Source organism: Ochlerotatus camptorhynchus, unplaced genomic scaffold (assembly GCF_037179485.1).
Source record: "Ochlerotatus camptorhynchus isolate MF236.1 unplaced genomic scaffold, CSIRO-AGI_Acam_v1.1 ptg000128l, whole genome shotgun sequence".
In the NCBI taxonomy this organism is placed as follows: domain Eukaryota; kingdom Metazoa; phylum Arthropoda; class Insecta; order Diptera; family Culicidae; genus Ochlerotatus; species Ochlerotatus camptorhynchus.
In genome coordinates this window covers 1,634,391-1,653,713 of record NW_027040618.1, presented here as the reverse complement: position 1 = coordinate 1,653,713, position 19,323 = coordinate 1,634,391, and the positions used below count along the sequence as shown (strand labels likewise).

The following is a 19,323-nucleotide window of genomic DNA, read 5'->3' as shown; positions in this document are numbered from 1 at the left end:
CATCGTTCGACTCGTAGCTCCCGGATGCGGTTGGTAATCATGTGAGTTTTTTTTCCGTGCCCTCGACTTCGCCCCGCAATCTTCCTTTACGATCTTCCGTGCCGTAAAGTCACTGATCCCGTGTTCCTTTGCCATTTTCCTTATTGAACGCACTGGATTCATCCGAATCTTCCTTTTGATAGCAGCTATAACCCTTGGAACCCGAGCTGACCTCGGACGACCTGTGGCCACCTTCGCGGATAGTTGTCGTTTCTTTTCTCGGTCTAAAACCCTTTTGACAGTCCGCCGGGACACTCCCATGGCGATTGAAATGTCTTTTTGTGACATTTGCGAGTGGGACAAATCACGAATACGCTGCCACTTCGTCATGGTGCAACTGTCAAACTAAGTAAATCATTTTCTTTTTATACAGCCTACTACGGTATGAGCTATAGGTTACGTGCATGCAAAGAAAACCAAGGCATTGTATGCACAGGTGAAACGGAAACCTTATTTGTACGATGGTGCAAACATAATCACGCATACGGTAGACGCTTAAAATTAACAGGAATACACAGTATATTGTCAATGGCAGCCTTCTCCAGAATTAACGTTGCGATGATGATCCGAATAGCATCAGTGTTAAACTGGGACTGCGGAAAACTGCTGACAGGAAACTTCAGCTGGAAATTGACTGCCTTCCGAACCATAGCAACGATTTCATTCGGAGAAAGGGTTAACTGTTCCGAACATTCCAAGCCTCCCATAGCTCAGTCGGTAAAGGCGCAGCTACAAAGCAAGACCATGCTGGCGGTGGCTGGGTTCAATTCCCGGTCCGGTATAGGAATTTTTCGGGTTGGAAAATGTCTCGACTTCCCTGGGCATAAAAGTATGATTGGACTTGCCACACAATTATACCAATGCAAAAATGGTACAGGCATCGAAAGCTCTCAATTAATAACTGTGGAAGTGCATCTACACACTAAAAAAAATCATGTAAATTTAGGTGCTCTGAGACTGACATATACGAGCGTCAATTTTGACATAAAATTGAGTCATAATAGACGCGAAATTGAGCTCAATCAAACGTACTTTTCGTTGAGTAACGAACTTTTCAGTCTCGGAGCACTTAATTTTACATGACATGTTTGTTTACGTCTCATCCTTTATGTCAAAGATGGATTCCGTCACATGTAAAATTAGGTATTTCTAAGTGTGTAGAACGCTAAGTTGAGAGCACGCAATAAGATAATATGCGATATGCAATAAGCTTGAAATGCGAAGAAGAAGAAGAAGAAGAAGAAGAAGAAGAAGAAGAAGAAGAAGAAGAAGAAGACATTCCAAGCAAGCGTACATAAACTTCTTCGCATCATCCGGAAGAAGGAAAATTTTCCGGGAACGATTAAGCTTCCACCTGTTTCAAGTTACATATGTAGATACACATCCTGAGTAACTGCTTCCAGATGAATTTCCCTTATCAAGGATGTCACGCAGCTTGTGGATTCAACGCTGGAGTAGAATATCGTTGCAATGATCGCACAATAAAACTATCGAAAGATAAACAAATTTTGAAGCTTAACTTTTTACAGGCAACTTTGCCACCATTAATGCCGTCATAAAACTAAACGGAATAGGATCATGCAAAATGGTTTTTACCAAGGTTGCAAAGACTCATTTCAGCTAAAACAATGTTTTTCAAAATTATGAAATAATTAGATGCCATGAACAAATTTTGAATTGGTAGGATACAAGAAGAGGTTGCAAAGAATGTGTTTGACATATTAAACCTGTTTATTTCACTTCATGAGGGTCACAATCAGCGGTTTTTCACAAACTCACTCACTCACTCACTCACTCACTCAGCGATCAGCAAATCGCTGATTGTGACTCATAGAAAGCAAAATTTACAGGTTTTATGTTTCCAACGCATACTTTGTAACCTCTTCTTGTAAGTTACAAGTAAAACATGCCATCATACCATCTTTTGGTTTTATTATTCCGAAAAACATTATTTTAGCTGAAATGAGTCTTTGCAACCTTGGTTTTTACAAGTAGTAGACGAAATACGCGTATCTGGCAAAAGATAAGCAATTATAACGGAATTTAAAGGAAATAAACCAACCCACTCAAAGCTCTTCAAAAATGGTTTCAGATAAAAACTATTTAGTCTGTAAGTTATCTTCACAAAAGTCGCATTAAAATGTTTTGCCTTTGTTAGCGATTTCATGGAAGCAAAAGAACTTTTTACAAAAGGCTTATGAAAAATTATTCTTTATGCTATCACCTTATTGTTATTATTCCATTAGCTTTTTTACAACCTTCGTTTTTCAAGATGTTTTTCCTTTAGGATAACTTTATTCTCATTAATTCATCAATGAACAGCAATAGAAATTACGAAAATCATCAAATTATCTCGGCTTAGAGCAATGATTAACATGACAAATAACTATATTTTGTTTCCTAAATTAAAAATAATTAGTCAAATTAACTTTTTCCGAATGTGGACTTATTTTTTCGATCTTCCAAAGCACATTTCCCATAAGATTTAATCTGTCACCTACAAATATACCACAATATGAGTTTCGATTATTTGAGTAATTCATTCACTGTAACGATGAAGAAATTCATGAGGATTTTTGACCGATTCATTTTTGAACAATGAATTTGGCAAGATTGGACGATATTTATGTTATCTTGATTTATCTGGATTGATTCTTTACTTTTAGTGCGCTTTTATTGTACTTTTAAAAAGGATTTAAAATGGTTCTCTTCTGCATTCATCATATAACCTTTTTACAGCAAGTCATTCTTGAATCTTCTTCAGGGTGGGCCATCTAGACAGATTCTAATTTAGTTGAAGATGATAATTTCAAACAACAGATTAATGTAGTAATTTGTATACGATTACGATACGGAGATTGAGGAGATTAAAGTACAGAGTTGATAGTTCCGTTAGAGTACAGCAGTGTGAAAATGTGTATAGAGAGTAGAAAGCGAGCAAGGACAACTTTTCAGGAAGGTACAAATTAAAGAGCCTGAATTTATAAAGAGACGACATGTCAAAATTGGAACAATCGACTATCTGTCAAAGTCATACGAACAGTCATTCCAATCGAGCAGAAGACCTGTCAAATGGATAAGATGTCGTCTCTTTATAAATTCAGGCTCTTTAGTTCAAATCGGTTTGATCATCTCTCGTTACCAAACTCCCACGTTGGAGAAGGATGGTGAGGGGTACGATGCGTTTAAAACACGACGATGCATTTTAAACAGTTCTATCGATTTTACCGCACTCAAGTTGTTATCTGAAGGAAGGCATCCAGTCGTAGGTTTGGAAAATGCAGCCATTTTTACATCTACCACGGTATGTGGTAATAAGGTTTTGGTGGATGTAATAAATACAAAGCTAGCTCGACCAGGGTTTTATGAATGTTGTTTTATAGAAGCCTTGTAGTACTTCATAAAACGTTAAATGTTACTTGGGATGTCTCCTGTTTGACCACGCACAACATGGACTGTATACTATGCAGTTCCCGGACGAACCAACTTTCATCTCTCCGCGGGTAATCCCTCCACCTTGGGTTTTTTTTATCCTGTCGAACATTGGACTATCCAAGCCGGAGGCGCAAAACGATCTCAGTTCCAACTCCAAACCTACGCCAACACTACCACCACGTCAACTGGGTGCAGAACTTGGGGTAAATTAGAAGTATTAGTGCAAGAAAACCTTTGAATTCACCCAACGTTCTGCACTAATACTTGTGCAATTCATAAACGTCAGAGAAGTCTATGTGTTTGGCAAATTCATGTGACGGGGTAAGTTTGTTGCTATTGATTCCCACACCCAATTATTGATTCGGTTAAGAAATGTTCGTAGACGCAAGTTTCAAAGGACTTGAGATCTGAAAAAAAAACGTGAAATGGCCGATCTGAACAGACAGAAAGTGTCGGGCAAATCTAAACAACCGCTCCAGATCATTCTGGAAGGTAGCCAAGGTCTTGAAAACTCATCTCAAACCGGTTCCACTTCTCAGAGATGAATATGGTGACGATCGGCTCTTAATTACCCCACAGGAGAAAGCAAATGCGATCGGCGAGCATGTCGCTTCATCGCATATGCTTGGCTCGACTAACCAAAGTCCGTTCGAAGATCAGGTTGCACAATGCGTTCAAAACCTACATGCCTCCCCTTGTGTCATGCCGGAGATGAACTAGCCATAGGCTAAAAATCTCCTTAATAAAACCTTGTGCATGCCTCCAACGGTTAAGATTGCAGTACAACAGATTTTCTCAGTGCTAAAATACACCAAGAACATGAAGGATTCCGGGTTTGACGGCAAATTCAACTTAATCTTGAAGAGACTCAGCATGAAAATGCAGTCTCTTTTGGCCACTATCTTCAACAGTTGCTTGGAACTGCAGTACTTCCAAGCATTTAGAAGGTAGAAAACATCATACCAAATAAGTCCGGAAATATCCAACATTGCCGGCAAGCTACAGACTGATTAGCCTCATTTCAGCGCTGAGCAAATTGTTCGAGAAACTCATTCTCAATCGTTTGCTTAAGTTTGTCGAGGAAAACAACATTCTCCTTCCGGAACAGTTTGGATTCAGAAAGGTACACTCCACCAATCACCAGCTAGTACGGGTGATGAATAACATCTGAAGTAGCAAAGCTGTATCCAAGTTCACAGCCATGGCCTTGCTAGACGTTGAAAAGGTGTTTGACGGACTTTTGTACAAGCTTTGTAACTTCAACTTCCCATTACATCTGGTTAAAATCACCCGTAACTGTCTCCAGCAAAGGTTGTTAAGGTATCGTTGAATAGTCTGTAGCGCCCTTCGCTTTACAGATCTACACTTCCGACATTTCTCCCAAAACTCAAACAATCATGTTCCTCTGCAGGCAAAACCGGATCCATCTTGTACTGTAATCATGGATGGCACAAGGGTTGAGTGGTCTGCCGAAGTAACCTATCTTGGGATGTTGTTCGATGAAAGGCTTCTTTTCCGTTCGCATGTAGAGAAAACCGTAGTTATGTGTGCCAACTTGGATAGGTGCCTGATTTGCCGCAGATCCCGCCTCACAAGGGTGAACAAACTGGCAGTCTACAAACAAATCATAGCACGTGCAATCCTCTACGCAGCTCTGTAGCAGGAAATCACAGGAACAAAATCCAGGTCGCTCAGAATAGAGTGCTGAGGATGATCCTTGATCGTCCCTCTGACACAAGAATGCCAGCCCTCCACCAAGATACGAACGTTCTAAAATTAGGTTTTTTTATTTCAAAAAAACCAATTCCACCAAGGTGGGAATTCTCTTAACAAGCCTGATAGGATTAGGAACCTAAATAATAATTTTAAAAGTTACAAATAAACTGAAGTTGAAAAGACCCCCTGTGTCACTTGGAGCAAACCACACAAATACAAAAAATAAAAATCATTAAAGTAAAAAAACGTATCTCTGCTCATTACCGCTTCGAACGGCGGGGCAGTGGGTCCTTCAGCAAGCAGGAGCAAGTCAGTGGTTACGTACAAATGGCATCACTGGAGCAAATAAACATATTTTAACATTCCCAATTTCCACTCCGGTTACTTAGCAAATCCCCATCACGTTTAAAAGACGTTCATCAAGTAGAAGTACGTGTGCGCTTCAACACCCCCTCAACACACGCACACTCTTCCATCACCTTTTAGTTTGCAAACCTGCATCCAGAAATCATTCCGAGAAAAATACGTCCAAAGTACGGTTTCATTTTTCATTTTGATGCCAACTCAAGGAACGTAAATTTTGCACATTGCACTCCATGTGATACTGCTGCTTCTACTACCTACATACTGCGGAAGGTGACAAACATTCGCTAGTGAAGCACTCGCTCCAGAGCATTATTGTGCATCTCAGCTCTTAAAGTGATGGTTGTCAGGATTACGCGGACCAAATGGGGGTTAGACGTTACGACTCACCGGTTGCACTTTTATGATAATGAAAATTACAAAGTGCTTGCCAAATGAACTCTCGCTAAGAACGCTCTTTGCCGGTATGTCAGTGCATATAGCAAAGTAAAAAATGTACGCGAAGCACCTTTCAGGATGAAATGAATCCGTGGCGATACCTCGATTCCGAAACGACAGGTGTTACTATTCATAACTTTCACACACGTTGTTTTCCGTCTGTCACTGAATGGGGATTTGCGTGACTAAATCTTGTGCTTTGCCTCGCTTACTTAAGTGAAGATCCATCGAATAACACGGATCAACGCAAACGGACGGCACAGATGATGAGTGGCTTACAAACATTATTGCGAAGCGATTCCCCACCAGGCACTGTTTATTTCCCGGCGATGTTTGTTTACAAAAAATCATTTCTCGTTATAACCGTTGTCAAACATCTGATGCGGATGATTTGTGCCGGGACAGATGGTACGCTGGGATTCAACAGAAAAACCACACATTCTGACTGATTACATGACGATGCAGTGGTTTCCCATTGTATTGATAGGTCGAAGTGGAATTGATTGGTCTTATCTCCCATGCGGGATCATAAAGATTCAAATAAGAGAAATTTCTCACCGGGATTAGTTTTCTTAGGAACATCACACCCATAATCAGATGCTCCTAATAGGGCCTAATAAAGTTCGGCCATCACAAAGGCACGTCAATCGCATGCTCACGGGAACGGTCGGTGAGCCCTTTTCTTTCTGAAGCGGCAGTAGAAGTGCCCTTAAAACGCCAAACATCTCAAGTTTGCGTGAACGATGATGAAACTGCACCGACACAGTAGCAGTAAAATGAACCGGATAACTATAATAATCATAATCATCAACAGCATCACAAAACCGACCGACGATCTTCTTCGAATGGGAGAAATTACAGCCTCCGACGAGGAACACAGCCCAAGAGAGGAATAAAATAACAGAAACATGAAACCGGGAAACGACCAGGTAAACTAAACCATAATAAAGGTGTCAAAATACACACCAAAGATCATTGTTATTTGGCGTGTTTGCTGCCGAGGGATCTTGTTCTCGTTTTTGGGTGCACGCTCAGGTATTTAATTTCGATTGAAATACCGCTGAAACGGTGCGAGTTTGAGGAAGAATTCAAGCAAAACTGAGTTCTATAAAATTCATCTAAACAAACACATCAGTTCCATTTATAAGAATGAAATTTTCATGTGAATATATATTTTATTTTTATTTTCAAAATACTATACAATTCAAACATCGTTTTCACACCTTCAGCTGTTCCGCAAAACAACTACACTTACTCAAAAATCGTTGCTCATTTTCCTGTCCCAAGAGGTCCTGTTCATGCTTCCTTTATAGCACAAAGCCATGTGTTCTGTGACTCATAATGCATGCATCGTTTGCTCTGGTCTTTGTCATTCATGGCTCATGTATCCTTCGTTGGATCTTGCATCATTTCGAACAACAATGACCGGAGAGATGCTGCCACCCTTGTATTGTTACAGTGATCGTCGCATCGTCACTCACCGAGATATCATAATCCAAATAATCCAAACATGGTGACAAAGAAGGGAAGGTGTCCTTTTTTGAGAATTAGAGGCGTGTGATCGTGCAGTGTGAGATCAAGCGCATTTTTGCTATACATAGGTACTTCGTTTGAGGATTGTTTGCAGAGCATTTCAAGGGATTTTCTAGGATTTGGCTATAATAGGAAGAGGCCCATGCCCATGGCTCATGTTTGAATGAACTTTCTAGATATGATTGATGTTGAACATAAAATCAATAATAGTTTCCTTTTGACCAACAACAGCTCAACACGGATGATGTATGATAATATTAAGAATACAGTTTCTAAGTAAATAACAAAGTCTTGTATTCATCAAAGGACTCACCAGATTTCCAGTGGTAAATTTCGTGAGATTTCGGGATCGTTTCAAACACAGTTTTTGAGTAAAATGTATGAACATGTTAAGTAATTTTAAATAGTCAAGCACAAGTGAAAACGAAATTTATAGATGGATGATGTTCCCGATGATGTTCCCGAAAAAAAAAATTAGTCAATTCCTTTTTGATCTGATCCAGGGATTCCCTAATATAAAATATTTCAAAATTCTTTACTTGTCGGCTGGTGGCTTTCCAAAACCTTTAAATAGATCTATCTCCGTAAATATGGCTCTTATCGCGATTTGGGGGGTGTTCAGATGGTCGAAATTTTTATACCCGGATTTCCCAGTATGAAATATTTCAAAATTCTTTACTTGTCGGCTGGTGTATTTCCCAAACCTTAATCGATTTTTTTTTTCGTAAATATCCCAAGTAACAATCAAAATGCTTGAAAGATTTATTCTTATTTTATTATTGTTTTATCATAGCATCACTGGCAGCCTATGGTTGTATGATGGTTTTATGTGGTGGCTTTAAAATTAGGCATTTAAGAAGTTTTTAAAACTATTTTATAACTACCAAATTAAAACTCAGCCTTTATAGTTTTAACTATGGCTGTAAGGTGGTTCTGTATTCCTCTTTAAAACTGAAGAATAAAACATGCAACTAAGATTTGTAACATACTTTTTCATGACCATTATAAAACTTTAAGCACTAATTATACTTCATTATAACCACTATAAAACTATCATTCTTATCAGAGGCCTAAGATTTACAGATAGGTAAAACATCATAACAATAACAAAAAATACTCTATAAATCGTTACAAATAACCATAAATTTCATTATGAGTGCGTGGAAATTATATAAATCGAGTGGAACGTTTAAAAGAAAAGTGAAGATGCATTTTCGAAAAATAATGGATTCGTCGACGCAGAACAGCATCATAATAAATGAACATCAAGCTATGGATGCAACGCCATCAAATCCAGTTGTTCCGGATGCTGAAAATACAATACTGGAAAAATTCGATACCAGGAATGATGTTGGCACTTATGTCGACGCACATAATCAAATTGATTTAGATTTGACAGATGATAACCTTTTCAGTGATTCTGAGTATGAGGAGGAAGAGACGATTGCTAATGTGGAACTGCTGGAGGATCTACAGTTGTGGGCTCTCGCACACAACATAAGGCACAGTGCAGTGAAAGAGCTCCTAAAAATATTAAATAAGCGGCTTTCCGATACGCTTCCGCAAGATCCACGAACCCTTCTTAAAACTACGCAGGCAGTTTCACTGATTCCGGTTGGAGATGGCCAGTATTGGCATCACGGCTTTAAACCATGCATTGAAAAAGTTTTTAGTGGAATAGTGGAGCCAATAAGCATTTCCATAAAGATAAATATGGACGGTCTACCTGTCTACAAGAGTTCTAAGGACGAGTTTTGGCCCATCCTTTTCAATATCGTTGAACATCCCTATATTAAACCTATGGTTATAGGGATCTACAGTGGAAAACACAAACCAACGGATTTAACAGCATTCCTGAACCCGTTTGTTGAAGAAATGAAGGACGTTTGTGAAAAAGGTTTATTGGTCAATGGACACAAAATTACCATAACTATTCGATGTATCGTATGCGATTCACCGGCTAGAGCCTTTGTAAAGGGTAGGTAATATTACACTTGGTATATGAACATTAGGGTGTTTCATTTTGAAAAAAGTGATGAATTTTTGATAGGCCACCCTCCAGTTCGATTCATAGCCCCAAAATATGAACCTGTGCAAAAAATGGTAAAGATTGATGAAGGTTTAGAGGTCGCGCCAATGATTTGGATTTTGTATGGAGATTTTGGTGAATTAGTATGGGAAATTATTGATTTTCGTTTACATTGCTCTAACTTTGGTTGTAGTTGTCCAAACGTTGAAAAAAAAAATATGTGGTTGTCATGACAATGATCAACAAGCCTGTTGTTGTTGCGATGAAATTGGCGTTGTTGCCTTGTACATATTCATCTGTCAATTTACCCTATTTTGCCATTTTTTCACATTTTTATAATTCTTGATACGCTGCAAAACTGAGCGTAGCAACTGTAGGCTTTTTGTTTATTGCCATAGCAATAACATACTAAATTTTTTCGACATTTGGACAAGTAGAAGCAAAGTTATAGCGATATAAGCGATTTTTTAAATTCTTCCATAGTAATTCCCATACAAATTTCAAATCATTGGCGCGACCTCTAAACCTTCATCAATCTTTACCAATTTTTGCACAGGTTCATATTTTGGGGCTATGAATCGAACTGGAGGGTGGCCCATCAGAAATTCATCACTTTTTTCAGAATGAAGCACCCTAATGAACATAGCATTAAATTTTTATTTTATTTTTATTCAGGAGTAGCGAATTTCAATGCTCAGAATGGATGCCAAAAGTGTTGTACGCAAGGAGAATATTCGTACGTATCACATACAAATTATTATCCCCAGACCGATTGTCCAAAGCGAACTGATGTCGGATTTCGAAATAAAATCTATGGAACTCATCACAAAAACGACTCACCGTTGCTGAGGCTTCCAATAGACATGGTCAAGGATTTCGCAATAGGGGATTCGCTTCACCTAATTGACCTTGGCATTATGAAGAAATTACTACTTGGATGGCGAGATGGAAAAGTTGGCACTTATAGAACGAAGTGGCCAGCTCAAGTAACAGCCGAGATATCTAAAAAACTGTTGCAGCTTCGGATGCCTGTAGAGATACACCGATCGATTCGTGGTTTGGATTGTCTTTCTCATTGGAAAGGTCTGGAATTTCGTACATTCTTGCATTATGTTTCTATTGTCATCCTTAAACCTGTACTGCCACCGGATGTATATGAACATTTTCTAGTGTTTTTTTGTGCAATCACCATTTGTTCGTCAGAGGTGTATTCTTCAATGCTTGATTTAGGACACCTGTTGTTAGCACACTTTATTGAACTGTTTAAAAATGTGTACGGTGAAGATTATATAACGAGCAATGTTCATAACCTCATACATTTGGTCGATGACGTGAAGCGATTCGGTCCATTGCATAAATTCAACGCTTATCCTTTTGAAAGTAAGCTGTTTGAGATCAAAAACCTAATTCGAACCGGTAGTAAACCGTTAATACAGATCGCTAAACGCCTGAGTGAGTTGAATCATGTTACCAAAAACGCCAATTTAACTCCTAAATCTAACCAACCTTGAAAAACGAGATCTTTTCACAATCGGCAAACAATGATCGAAGTCAAGCAAATTCTTCAGGCAACCCTAGAATATTCTCTAAAATACAATTGGAAAATTTTTCGTTGAGCACCGATCACAATAATAAATGGTTCTTAACAACTGATAATCATATAGTGGGGCTTATTACGGATGTCACGTCACGGTGAAAAGTTGTCACTTGTCGTCACGGTGAAGTGATTCCGATTTGATTTGTACGGTAATCACGGCTCTTATTCTGAGTATCACTTGCTTATCACCGTGTAGTGACACCCGTAATAAGGCCCAGTAGCTTTGAAGTGTATAACTGAACAGCATGGATTAGTTGAAATAACAGGTTCTAGCTTAAATCGCTTAAAATCCTTTTTCGAGACACCGATACGATCAAATGTACTTAATATCTATCAATCTGATTGTAAATCCAGTTCTGTAAAACCGCATGATCTTTCAAAAGTTAAATGTAAAATGGTCTGTATTCCCCTTAATGATACTGATTCTGTTTTTTCCCCACTGCTGCATACTTTGTGAACAAGTCTTTCATTAGAGAAAAAATAAAGAATAAAACCAAGAACGAGTCAAATTTATTTTAATCGATTAAACATTACAGATGAAAAAATCTGCTACCACATCTCCAATCAGGTCCATTAAATACATAGGTAGATGTGCCAGTTACGGCTATACGTGCCTATCATGGTGTGTTCCTGTCATGGCCTATAGGATTTCCACAGGCTATAACTGGAACAAACCCTTAATAGGAACGTATAACCATAACTGGTGTATTTACCCTATTATTGAGGATTCTGTTCAGCTTGCTGTTGACGGGCATTATACACTAAATTTTTCGGACGATTCTTATGCTTGGACACTGTTTTAGCTAGCAATCTTTGCTTGCTGTTTTTCAGTACCCGTTTAAAAAACTCTTCACATTTGATAGCTGTGAAGTCGTTATCTGCCTGCAGGACCAGCTTCAAAAACAGCTGTCGAATTTTCTTGTACATCATAAACGGAACTTTAATCTGCGGCTCAGACTCTCCATTTGACTCTTCAGCAGCAGCATTGTCTCTTGAGATCCCTGTCATTAAGCATTTCCAGTGATTCAATAGGTTTCAACAATACATCTGAATGGACTCCTGTGGCGTTTCCAAGAGAGCCTGATTCGATTTGCAGGACCCTATCATTGATGTAATCCATGCTGGCTTTCAATTGAGCGAGGCTGTTGATTATTTTTGCCTGATTACCAATAATCAATGTTTGGTTCGATACAACGTCCTCCAATGATACTGACTGATAGCTGATGTTGTTGTCGATCGACTGAATCAAAACTCTGCCTCCACTTGTATTTTCTCCAGGATCTTAATTAATTAATTTAGCTTTATTTAGGAGGCTTTCAGCCTTAGGCTGGTTCGCCTCCAATTCTCCAGGATCTTGTTCAATTTGCGGTACGTATACAAAATTCTGCATGGCTCCATCGGACAGCTGCAAAGTAACCTAAAAGGAAATTTACGATTAGATAAATTGAGAATAAATCACATATTTTAGTTTAACTTACCGAAGAGTCTTGAACTTCGTCTGGCACTGGTTGAAGGTAATCCGTTTGGATTTCAAGCGGGACATTAGGATTAGCAGGCGTTAGGAAGTCGTTGAAGTTTTTCGGCACATGTTTTGTTACGCTCGAATTTGAGACACCGTTTTTGCGTGTCTTTTTGGCAGGAACCATAATCCTCTCTTCTGCCTCGGTATCGGAAAGCGGTTCCATCTTTTCATGTTCTGCTTCTGCCTCCAGCCTGGTGCGGTATTCTCGCTTCTTGGTGTACTCCATCCGTTGCCATTTGGACGTGGGACGCGAATGTTCATCACGCAGCAATTTAGCAGCACTTGTTGCCTTTGGCCACCATAATTTATTCTCTTTCTCCCAGCCCGAAGGGACAACACTGAGGCACTGCTCACCGTCTTCGAATGTTTGAACAATCTTGAAGGGCATGCTGTGAATTACAAATATTAATGTTAGATAATAATAGCACAAATTAATTTGAAAATTTACTTGATTTGAGAGCTGGTTTCCCTTTTGTTTTGCTTACAATCAAACCGATGGTTGCTGTGATTAAAGCAGAATGGTAGCGGCCTAAGATGAAGAGGAGACAATAGGGGGCCTTTTATGAACCATTTTTTTTTGTAAATCGCGAACCAGTGCCTGATTGGTCGGGCGATAATTTTTACAACAGGGCATCTATTTTCTTGTATTTTGAAAGTCGACTGCGTCGCCCATAATTAAATAGTTTTTGCACGGTCTTTTCCGCGAGAGAAGAAGAAACCGTCACAGACAAAAGAAAGCCATTTGTCTCCTCTTCCTCTTAGGTAGCGGCAGTGGAAGTCAATTAATGTGTTTGTTTTGTTTTGATTCTATACGTAATATAACCAGCAAGCAATCCATACAACCAACATAAAACTTAACGCTCTCAAGACAGACTAGGAAATGCTAAGATATAACAGTTAGCTTTATGTTATGCTTTAAAATTTTATCCTAGGAGAGTGTGTCATATTGAGGCATTTCAGCGGAGCGACAAGTTATATAGTAAAAAAATGTCGCCGTAGGAGAAAATTTTACATAATATGACGAAGCATTCCCTGGATGGATAAGAAAAAACACAGTCATACAACTATTTATAATGCAACAATATGTGTCTGATCATTGTTCAACGGCAGAAACATTTTTTTTCTTAAATTGAATATATTTTAATGATTTTTCAAAATACGGTGCTAATGTAATCGAAATAAAAATATTCCTATATTTTAATATATATGAGGCGCAGTGAATTTATGCTACTATTTAGTATAATATTCACCATAAATAATAAACGGCATGATCTCAAACGTATTCAAGTGGATTAAAAATGGTAATTAAACCGTCTTATTTTCAATATGCTAGAATATATTGTTTTACACATTGACATTAATTATGATTTCATATATCGAACATCAAAAGAATAAAACCATAATAAAATTATAATCAATGCAACCCATCAACCAAATAAATCCAAATTAAAACCATCAAAGTTATCAAAATGGTTTTGCATATGAAGTTTTATCAACTTTTTCAGGAGCTATTTATGCAGTTGTAACATAGCTTTATAGTAGTCTTCAAGAGGTTGGATTGACTTTCTGGCCAGGAAAAAGTTTTAAGCATACTTTTTCTACAACCACCTGAAGTATATGATATAACTGATATAAAACCGATGCTCCTAAGCTGGTTCGCATATCAAGTTTTAATGGTTGCATTACAACTGGGCCAATTGGCCATGAGATGGCTATATAGCGGTCATCAGGAGGTTGTTAAAACAATGTGGTCGTCAGTAAAAGTTTTATAATTTGGCTTTATCAACTGCTATAAAAGTTCGATAAAACAAAAATTGTTGCTTGGGTATGGCTCTAATCGCGATTTGGGGGGTGTTCAGATGGTCGAAATTTTGATACCTGGGTTTCCCAGTAGAAAATATTTCAAAATTTTTCACTTGTCGGCTGGTGAATTTCCCAAACCTTTAAATCGATTTATCTCCGTAAATATGGCTCTAATCGCGATTTGGGGGGTGTTCAGATGGTCGAAATTTTCATACCCGGATTTCCCTGTGTAAAATATTTAAAATTCTTCCCTTTTCGGCTGGTGGATTTCCCAAACCTTTAAATCGATTTATCTCTGTAAATATGGCTCTAATCGCGATTTGGGGGGTGTTCAGATGGTCGAAATTGTTATACCCGGATTTCCCAGTATAAAATATTTCAAAATTCTTCCCTTTTCGGCTGGTGGATTTCCCAAACCTTTAAATCGATTTATCTCCGTAAATATGGCTCTAATCGTGATTTGAGGGGTGTTCAGATGGTCGAAGTTTTTATACCGGGATTTCCCTGTATAAAATATTTCAAAATTCTTTACTCGTCGGCTGAATGATTTTATTTAAATCTATCAATGACAAAGTTATAAGCGTTCAAAACCTAACACCTCTTCGCAACGGTCGCAATTTAAGATTTTTAATAACGTAGTCTACGTCAAAAATTAGCAATGGAATATGTAAAATGATTTTAAACTAGATCAACCCAAAAGTTGGTCAATGAGCACCGTATTTGGCTCATGATCAATTTGAATAAATTTAAGTGCCTATTATGAAATCTAACTCTGATTTAAATCTAACAAATCTCCAGCTAGTACAGATCAATAAAAGATGTTTTTTAAATTTTTAGCATTTTTTTTTTTTAATTTCCTTCAAATGTCTTGATTGTTATTTGAACTGATACCGAGAAATTTTTCCTAAAGCATGAATTAAAATTAACATCAAATTAATTAGACAATTGATTAATGATTGAAAAAAACTATGATTATCAATTTTATACATTAAAATTGCAGAAAGATTATTTCCATTCTGTGTTCATTGTAAGCTGCTCTTGTTCACAGTTTGGAAAATTTGAGTTCGGTTCGGTTTTGAAATAATAAACAAATCGCCAACAGTTAGGACCAATTTGGTTTAAGATAGCGACCATGTTAATTTTAACAACATTAGGATTTTAAAATAAATTGTGGCAAGCTAATCAAAATGATTTTTTTTTAACTGTCAAATGTCGTGAAAATTTCCGGTTAAACTTATGACGATATTTTCGTTCAAAATTGTGACCTTTTTCTTTAAAAGCAGTAGAAATATTTTTTTGATTGTCTGCCCATTTGTATTTGAAAATTGAATCAATAAGAATCAATATAGAAGGATGTGTTTAATTCCGTTAAATATAGTAATCAAGTTTATTAGAATCTGTGGCCAATTTATTTTATAAATTTGACCAATTTCGTTTAGATCAAGACCAATTCAATTAAAAGATTGGCATCTGAGTTTGATATATTTTTAAAATCATCCCGTTAGCAGTTGAGGGGAATTTTTTGATAATAAAACATGATCAATTTATTCAGATATTGTGACAAGTGCTTGTAAAAGCGGTGTCCATTTGAGTTGAAATTGGTGAAAGGTTAAGATCAAGTTGTTAAAAGCTCTGGAAATTTTTTTTTTAAATCTTCTTCTACAAATTGTCACCTCTTCCTTGATGACCAATTTCGTTGAAAAGTGGTTAGAAAGTTGTGACCGATGTTGATATAAGTTGAATACGTAGCACAGTCAATTTGTTTATTAAATTGATATCCAAAAATTTAATCTTAAAAAATTAATCTTTAAAAATATTATCTTAAAAATATCAATCATTAAAGTTCCTAGTCACATCCCATTTAATATTTGCTTCTTGATTTTGTTTTCTCAAATACTTAATCAACCGAAATGGTTTAAGACTTATTATTATTTTATGATCGAGGAGTCGCAGTGGAGGAGTCGTCGCAATCGAGGAGTCGTCGCAGTCGAGGAGTCGTCGCAGTCGAGGAGTCGTTGCAGTTGAGGAGTCGTTGCATTCAAGGAGTCGTCGCAGTCTGGTTTGCATCCAATTGAATTGACGTCTGCAGTGAAGTTTCTTAGAATAATTGGGACTAGAATTTGGTCGATAAAAATAGTTCAAGTTTTGGCCGAAAAGATGGCGCAGCAATACAAACTTTATTATTTCCCAAGACAGAGGTTTTCTATGGCTGGAAAAGTTGTAGAACTTCGAAATTTATAAACAATTGTCCAAGATATATAGCGCATCTTCAAACAACTGAGATAAACATAGTTTTATAAAATTAGCCTGAAATTCAAATACAAAAGAATACTATTATTATTTTTAATATTATTAATCGATAATATATTATCTGAACTTATTCCGTTTTTGAATAAGTGGCCCTTTGTTTGTTGGTTGTTGTTCCTGAAAAGGGGCCTTTGTTTTTCAAATGGTGGCCCTGAAAAGAGCCGCTTGTTGTTTCTTTCAAGGTACGGTAAACGGTACGGCCGTAAATGAAATTCTATAGCGTAAAAATATAGTGGCCCTGAAAAAGGCCATTTGGGATCCAAGAGATTTACATGCTGGTACTTTCGGGATGACGTGCTTAAACCATTACACAGCGGTTGAAATTTTGCAGGTGATCAATGTTGTAGTCAGCCTAACGAAACGACTGCAGTGGAACGTGAAGACGGTGAAGCTACTTAGAGAGCCTCCGATGTCCACGTCCTTCAGGGTTCTACCAAATTTTTGGTGACCATCTCCGTCGCAAATGAAACTGCCATTTTGGATCGAAGCGAGCAAACTGGTGTACTTGGGTATCTGCAAACACGGCGTGCTCAGTTGGCTTTCCTGGCAGCAGCATTACGCAGGTGATCATTGTAGTCAAACTCAGCTGTGTAACGTTCGAAGGAGTCGTTGCTGTTGGTAATGCTTCTTATTCCGATGGCCGCGTCTACTTTCTGGGTCTTTCAAATTAGTTATGACGCCTGTCCCCACAGCTAATGAAATTGCAACTGATCACGTTCACTGAATTGCAGTATGTTTTATACTTGCAGAATAGCTAACTAGGCCCCTCCCTTTTGGAGTAGTTTTCGTCAGAGCGTTCCTAGTTGCAAGTATATGGCAGCATTCACACCAGACCAAGATGTGCTCCGACCAGCATTGAATTGGATTGTTGTGAAAGAACAACTAGCGCCACTTGACTCTTTCACACCAGTGCAAGTCAATGCCGACCGGATGACGGTGGCCTTTCCTCCGGTCGATTTGGGTGCATTCGTCGTCGTCTTCGTATTGATGCGATGCGTGCTGTTCCACTCATTCGTCGTGTCCGTTGCTCGAAAGTAAATGACGAAGAAAACGATTTGGTAAGCGTTTTTATTACCACTGATTTTCACCTCCCTTCCATTCATTGCTGAAATGGTAAGCGGTCAACCGAGCGGTGAGCTAGCTCATGCGTTGTGTGTTCGATTAACGTTCTATTGTTACGTCCGTGTTTGGGATTTTTCGTTACATGTCTGAATTTTGATTTTTTTTTTTAATGTGACCCACATTATAGAAATTTAAGACGTAGTCCTATGTCAATATGTCAATTTAACGTTGAATGTGTGTACGACGGTTGAGGAGAAAGAGTAAAGGGTGTCCACGATGAAATTGCCACACTATGAAATTGCTCTAACTTTTTAACCGTTGGGTAGAATTTAATGAAAATTTGGGTGGATTTAGTTCATAGTGCATTATTTACATCCTGCAAGTTTTAAAATCCTGTGATCAAAACTCGCGGAAATGGAGTCGAAAGAACAGCTCTTGCGTGATAAAATCTTGCGCATTCATCACGAGAACAAGGATCTCTCGCATCGTTCCATCGCTAAAACGTTGGGAATCACGAATTCCACGGTGTCGTGAGTGATTAAGCGGTTCGAGGAACGGTTGACCACCGATCGGAAGCCCAGAAGTGAAGGAAAAAGTATTCCGTACAACACCAAAAATCACAACCGCGTAGTTGGGGCCTTCAACCGAAATCCGAACGCCTCGGTTAGGGATGTGGCTAAGAAGCTGCACCTAAGCCGAAGTTTTGTCCAGAAGGCCAAAACTAAGGCTGGGCTTCGAACGTTCAAGGTACAAAAGGCCCCTAATCGCGACGAGAAGCAGAACAAGTCCGCCAAAACCCGTGCCAGGAAGTTGTACCTCAACATGCTGACGAAAGTTGAATGCTGCATCATGGACGACGAAACATATGTGAAGGCCGACTTCAAACAGATCCCCGGCAACCTGTTTTTCACGGCCAAGGATAAGTTCAGCGTTCCGGAGCATGTCCGCACTCAGAAGATGTCCAAATTTGCGAAGAAATTCCTGGTTTGGCAAGCCATCTGCACGTGCGGGAAGCGGAGTGCACCTTTCGTGACCCAGGACACGATGAACGGACAGGTGTACATAAAAGAGTGCCTCCAGAAGCGGCTGCTTCCTCTCCTGAAGGCCCACAACGTCCCAAAAATCTTCTGGTCGGATTTGGCCTCATGCCAAAGGACGTGCTGAAGTGGTATGCGGACAATAAGGTCAATTTCGTGCCGAAAATGTTCAACCCTCCCAACACTCCGGAGCTCCGCCCCATCGAGAAGTACTGGGCGATTATGAAGCAGCACCTTCTTAAACGACCTAAGGTAGTGAAGACAGTCGAGGAACTGAAGAAAGTATGGGTTTACATGCAAAAAACGGTTGATTCACAGGTTGTGCAGAATCTTATGGCCGGGGTTAAGGCCAAGGTGCGGGCATTTGCGTATGGACTGTAAATAAAATACGAGTAAAATGGTAAAATGAAGTTTAATAGTTATTTCTCAATCCCTGAAAATT

At 38.6% G+C, this 19,323-nt stretch overlaps 1 protein-coding gene across 1 annotated transcript; it reads right to left on the bottom strand.

The window, feature by feature from the left end:
* Positions 1–11,867: 11,867 nt before the first annotated feature.
* LOC135700088 (uncharacterized) lies at positions 11,868–13,060 on the bottom strand. The gene is made up of 4 exons (XM_065220478.1): positions 12,629–13,060; positions 12,554–12,567; positions 12,231–12,412; positions 11,868–12,151 (listed from the first exon to the last, which is right to left on the bottom strand). The coding sequence occupies exons 1-4, from the start codon at positions 13,058–13,060 to the stop codon at positions 11,868–11,870; spliced, it is 912 nt and encodes a 303-aa protein (XP_065076550.1).
* Between the last annotated feature and the right edge of the window lie 6,263 nt (positions 13,061–19,323).